Source organism: Cariama cristata, unplaced genomic scaffold, assembly GCF_000690535.1.
Source record: "Cariama cristata isolate BGI_N322 unplaced genomic scaffold, ASM69053v1 scaffold30548, whole genome shotgun sequence".
Lineage (NCBI taxonomy): Eukaryota > Metazoa > Chordata > Aves > Cariamiformes > Cariamidae > Cariama > Cariama cristata.
Window position 1 is genome coordinate 4,325 of NW_009632159.1, and position 5,826 is coordinate 10,150.

A 5,826-nucleotide genomic window follows, 5' to 3' on the forward strand; every position below is an offset into this window, starting at 1 on the left:
TCCAAGATCTGGCAGCCCATGGCGTTCTTGGCTGTCTGGGAGCAGCACAGGTACTGGCCATCGATCCAAAAGCAGGGGTGATACTTCTGTACCAGGTCACTGTTGTACCGGATCACTGTGGCAGGGAAGGGGAGATGTGTGTGACCCAGGGCTATGTCCCCAGCCCGCTGCGGACAGCTCTCTGCTCCCTGAATGCAGATGATCAGCCCCATCATATCATTTCACTCTCTGCTTTGCTACTGACAGTCACATGCGGCCCTGCTGCTCGGGTTTCCCTCAGCTTGTCGCTCGTGTTTCACTGCTGTGGCTATGCAAACCCTGTGCCATGAAACCCATAGCTCAGGGAGCACCAGGTCTTTCCTCTCAGATTTGACCAAAGCTCTTCAGCAGCTCTACAAAGGGACACGAGCATGCTTGGAGGGCCAGGTCCTGCTCTGACCAGCCTTCCTGCCAGCCAAAATGTCCAGGATCCCCTGGGCTGCTAAGGCCCACAGTTTGCAACTCTTGAACCCTTTTTTTCAGAAATGAGGAGGGAGGGCAGTGCTGTGCCTGGCTTGTCCATGGGGAGAGCAGGGCACTGCCACCATCCTCTGCCTGCTCAGAGACTTCCCTTGCTGGGAGACCGCTCCCTTGCCCGGCAGGCGCCAACCAGCTTCCTCATACTTCTCCCCAAGCTAGAGGGACAACTGGACGTGCCTAAACACCACTGCAGCACTGTGCTGCCCCACAGCAGCTCCACGGGGTGCAGAGAGTCCCTTCTCTGGTGGAGCAGGATGAGGGCATCTCGGCAGCAAAAGGCCAGCATTTTCTCTCATTTTCCCTGATTTTACACTGGCTTCAGCTGCCACAGCAACCCCCCTCCCATAGCAGGGAAGTGGGGAGAGGGCTGTCTGCCTGCGGGAGCAGAGCAGCAGGGCTCTCGTGAAATGCTCGACTTCCTCGTTATCAGCCTGCTCTGCTTCCGCCTCACTGGGGCAAACTTCCCTGCGTCAATTCGAGCAGCTAATCTCATGCCACCAGCACAAAGCCACAGAAGGATACACATGCACCAAAAGACACATACAGGCAGCTCAAGCCCCTCTCGCAGCGCTGCTGCAACACACTCACAGCTCGAGGAGTCAGCACCCATGCAACTGAGCATTAGTTGGGAGAGACACTCCCTGGGTTCCAGCAGGCTTTTTGTCCATGTTTCCTAAAGCACTGGGCGCTCTACCCTCATGCTGCATGGCAGTACAGCTGCTTGGCCACATCTACTATTTCCTCTTGCCCTCAGTAACTCCTGAGCCTGCTTGAAAAAAAAAGGGGAGGGGAGAAAAAAAAAAAAGCCACAACTTCTGTCAGCTCAGGGATGTTAGGGGGCGTGTGTGTGGGGACACAGCCTCACGAGTGTACTCGTCACAGGAGAAGCTTCTGATCAGCACTGGCTGTTCTGTAGATATCAGACAACACAGCCACCAGAGAGTGAGGCCCCGGAAACCTGGTGCTGTGGGTCATGCTGCACGCACAGCCAATTGCCTGTGTTTGCTTTCGGAGGGAGCCACAGAGCCCCCAAACTCACCGCTCTTCAGCTGATGGATCCAGCGTTTGCGCAACTCCTCTGTTGGTGAGAAGACGTAGAGGGGCCCTTCATCATATACCACCTGCAAGACCACACGCCTCAGCACCCCGGCTGGGGGTCTCCGGGGCTGATGGGGTGGGGGGGAGCCACGCCTAGCAGCCGGTGCAGAGCACAAGCTGTGCTGGTGTGTGCTGGCCCCACGCAGTGCTCACAGGACCATGACGGAGAGGTTATAAATAAGCCCCCTCCCGCGAGACTTTCCACTTCCTTCTCTGACTTTCGGTGTTGGGGGGCCCTGCTGGGTGCCAGCAGTGCTGGCAGCTGGGTTGGGGCCTGAGTGGGCAGCTGGCACACAGGATCCCTCCAGCATCAGCAAGGGGACGAAACGGGGCAGGTCAGAGCTCAGAAGCAGGTTCCCATCTAAGCAGCCCCCTTAAATAGAGCTGCCCAGTTCCTCAGGGCTCACAGAGGCTCACCTGCCTGCCCCACACAGCGCCAACAGCAGCAGGGCATCCCCAAACGGCTGAGTGACACCTGGCACTGGGGCAGCAATGCCGTGTTCGGCTCCAGGTCCCTCTGGGAGCCTCCCCCAGGCACCCTGCACATGGGCAGAGCAGACCAGCAAAGAAGGTGCAGTGAGGACTCACCTGGAAGGGGTAGGGGAACCGTTCGATGATTGAGATCTGCTCCATGTTGTTGTAATCCTCTCCTTTCCTCTGGAAGAGAGAGGCAGAGTTGAACTCTGGCATCTTGCTGCTTGGCTGCTGGCATCTCTCCTGGGACCCACAGCCTTGGCATCCCCCTGCTCCCCCTGCCCTGCATCAAGCCAGACCCCTGGTATGGTATGGGCTGTGGGTGCAGAGATCCCCATGCCAAACAGGGCTGTCCCCGATTCCCACCACCCCATGGCAGGGTAACTCTCCCTACTTCCCCAGCAAGGGGACAGGGGGAGACAAGCGGGGACCCTGGGACTTTCCTCACCGGGACCTGCCGCTCAGGGGGAGGGTTGTTTTCAGGCACCACCGTCTCCACACAGGTGATCTTCTCAATGTCCACCGAGCCCTTCTTACTGCCCCGGCGCTGCAAGAGATGGGGTTGGTTTGAATGAACGCCAAGTGGGAGACCCAGGGAGACTCAAGCCAACCGCTGTCCCCGTCCAACCACCCCTTGGGCTGGCTGCTGGCAAGGGACAACTGGTGACCCATGGGCACTGCCATGGCACAGACGCTGTGGCCACTGACTCACCCCCCGCTCAAAGTCATACTCGTAGTAGGACAGCTTGCTCTCCGTCAACAGGAACAGGCGCTTCTTGAAGTTGAGGGGAGACGTCTTCTTCTTCTGCTGTGAGCGCTTCAAGAAGATGCTCTCCAGGATGACGCTGGCCATGTTGGCCCCCCTGGCCTCCTCGCGCCGTGCTTGCTGGGTTGCTGTGGGCAGGACAACACCAACACGGCACTTGCTCAGCTGAAAACCTGCCCACCGCTGGACCTCGCTCAGGTGCACTCCCTCCCTGCCTGAGGGGCAGCCAGGGAGTGCTGGGACCCCCACAGGAGGAATGAGCTGCAGAGGTGTGCAGGCAGGTCAGTGTAAGGTATTTACGATGTGACCTCTCCCTCTCCCGTTCCCTCTCCGATGCCAGGCTGCAGACCAAGGTACCACCCAGCCAGCTTTGGCTCCCGCTGGATGCTGGAGGGGCCCGCCGGGTGTGCAGATGGACAGACAGACGGCTGGAGTGGGAAGGAGCTGGGGAGGCTGCGAGATGCGTAGCCACGGGGAGGAGCAGAGAGCCTGAGCAGCAGACCCAGCAGGCTCCCTCCTCCCCTCCAACATCCTGCGTCTGTGTGGGCTGTTTCCTCCTGCCTCACCACACACCCTTCAGCCCTTCATGCCGGGGACAGGGTGCAAGGGAAGGCCACAGGAGGCCAGTCCCTAAAAAGCTGTGGGTAGGTCCTGGCTCAGAATAGCCACAGTGCTGTGCTACCAAGAGCACAGAGTAGCCCTAAAGTCATCCTTCCCCTCTTTGTCCATGGAGCCTGTAGGAGCCCAGGTATGATGCACAACTCCCTTTCCTCCCCTGTGAGCAGCGCTCGCCAGAGGCCAGGCTCGAAGGGCTGCCTCTAGCCAGCAACCAGAGCCGTTAAATCCAGCCCTCCTCAGCAAAGCTCTCCTCCTGATCCTCTCCAGGAGCAGTCCAGGCAGGAAAGGGCTCAGGTGACAGCCCCGTGTCCCACTGCTGCCCTGCCTTCACGAGGCTGGAAATCCGCCCAGGCCCATCTCTTGGAGCAGTCCATCCATCTCGCCTTTTGCCCCTCCATGCTGCAGCCAGGCGGTCCCAGCACCCCACAGAGCTGTGAGGCTGGAGCTGTGGGTCTCTCCTCCTCTGAGGGCTGTAACCAGCACCTGACTCGAGCCTGGACTTAACGGGGAATTGATGAGCTACATGGAGCCACTGCTGAACTGGGATCCCCTGGAGCCCTCCTCCAGGCCTCCTGCCCCAACCACCTACAATGCCCTACTCCCCCTTCACCTTGCTCCCTTTTTTCTCCTACAAACATAGCTTTGGAGGGCAACCTGGGAGAAGCTGTTTCCCTCCCCTGCTGCACACAGCCTGTCTCCACCAGGGCAGGCCCACAGGTGGGCCAGAGTGAGGGGTTGAGCCCCCCCGCAACCCAGCCAGGCAAGCCCATCCACTCCCCCCAGACAGGAGGCAGGCATTGGCTCACTTGCAACAGGGACCAGGAGGGGACCAAAGATGCCAGGAGCTGGTCCCACCCATTCTGCCTCTCTCCAGGGCATGCCCCAGCCCAGGAACAGGAGCAGGGGTGACCCCTGATCTGCTGGCGATGCCTAGACCCTCCCAGCACAGATCATGCTGCTGCAATCCTGACCCTGCCCCACTGCGGTGGCTATAGCCAGAGAGGCTGGGGACAAGCAGGGTTCTCCCATCCCAGGGGTCCCCTCCTTCCCTCCCCTTGTGGCCCTCATGGCTCAGGCCTTTCCAGCTTGTTTGGGTGGTTTAAAAAGATCAGCAGCCTTTGTTGGTTGATCCAGGCCTGGGGAGGGGCGAACTGGAGTCCCTGCTGGGGACAGGGCAGGTGGCTGGGCTAGCCGCTGAGCCCAGACTGCTGGCAGGGTGGTGGGTGTGCCCAGAGCGACCCCAGCATCCCCCTGCAGCCCCATGCCTTAGTTTCCCCAGCTGTAAAATGTGGCTGCCAGTCCTGTGTCCCAAGAGCAGGAGGGCTCCCATTGCCCCCCCTGGCACAGACATGGGGCCTGAACAGAGTGGCCCCAGGCTCCAGCCCATCCCAACTGCACTGCTGGGTCCCCAGAAGCTTTACCTTGAGTCTCAGCAGCTGGGTCGCCACCAGCAGTGCCGTGCAGATGGAACACGTCCTCGCTGTGTTCTCTGGGACAGTGCCACCAGAGAGGAAAGGATGATGAGTATCTCAGAGGGCTGTTCTGCCCCAGCATGGCACAGCCTCCCTCTCCCCAGCACTGCCACCGGCCCTGCTCTGTCCCTGCCTGTCCTTTGGTGTGGTGGGTGCCCTGTGGGACTCACCCTCGCAGCCAGCCATCGCTGTCACACTGTGACGGCAGAGGCGGTGAGTGGGTGTGGAAGCATGTAACTCTGTGTGTCCCTCAGCTAACAACTGTCACACCTTGGCCAAGCGTGCTCTGACACCACCACCAGGCCTGGCCACCGGACGACGTGCCCCACTGTGATCCTGGGGCCACACGCCACCGCAGGCAAGCTCCCTGGCCTCTGCCCATGTCCTGCTAAGGAGGAGAGCCTGCCTGCCACCGGTGTTTGATGGGGGGCTGGCAGGGGGCTGGCATGCTCAGGGCAAGTAGGAAGGGCGATGGGGTGTCTGGGAATGACAAACTCCACAGCCCCCATGTTTCAGGTGCAGCCTAGAGGGTGACAAAAATTAAAGGTGGGAGGGACAGATGAGCGAATCTCCCACATGGGAGAGACTCAGGAACAAATCCAGAGCTGCACCACAGCAGCACCCATGCAAAAAGCACAAGCAAGGGATGCTCAAAGGCACTGTCAGCATCCCAACCCCCTGCTCCGGAGCACCCCTGGGCTCCCTGGCATGCACACACCACCCACCCTCCCGCTCCTGTGCGGCCCTGGGGTCCCTGGCGCCCATGCACCACCCCACTGCCCTGCTCTGCTGCAGCCCCATGGCCCTTGGCACTGTGGCCCCATGGCGGCTGTCCCACCCCGAGTCAGATGCCACCTGTTCAGAGCTGGCCAGGCTGCA

At 60.4% G+C, this 5,826-nt stretch overlaps 1 protein-coding gene across 1 annotated transcript in view; it reads right to left on the reverse strand.

Moving 5' to 3' along the window:
• The window catches only part of BTK (Bruton agammaglobulinemia tyrosine kinase), a gene marked incomplete at its 3' end in the record, with an annotated part of 7,272 nt that extends 4,231 nt beyond the window's left edge, over window positions 1-3,041 (reverse strand). The window contains 5 exon segments of the mRNA XM_009706246.1: window positions 1-115; window positions 1,559-1,640; window positions 2,206-2,274; window positions 2,540-2,638; window positions 2,804-3,041. The exon segment at window positions 1-115 is cut by the window's left edge and continues 5 nt beyond it. Coding sequence (XP_009704548.1) covers window positions 1-115; window positions 1,559-1,640; window positions 2,206-2,274; window positions 2,540-2,638; window positions 2,804-2,944 — 506 coding nt within the window.
• Between the last annotated feature and the right edge of the window lie 2,785 nt (window positions 3,042-5,826).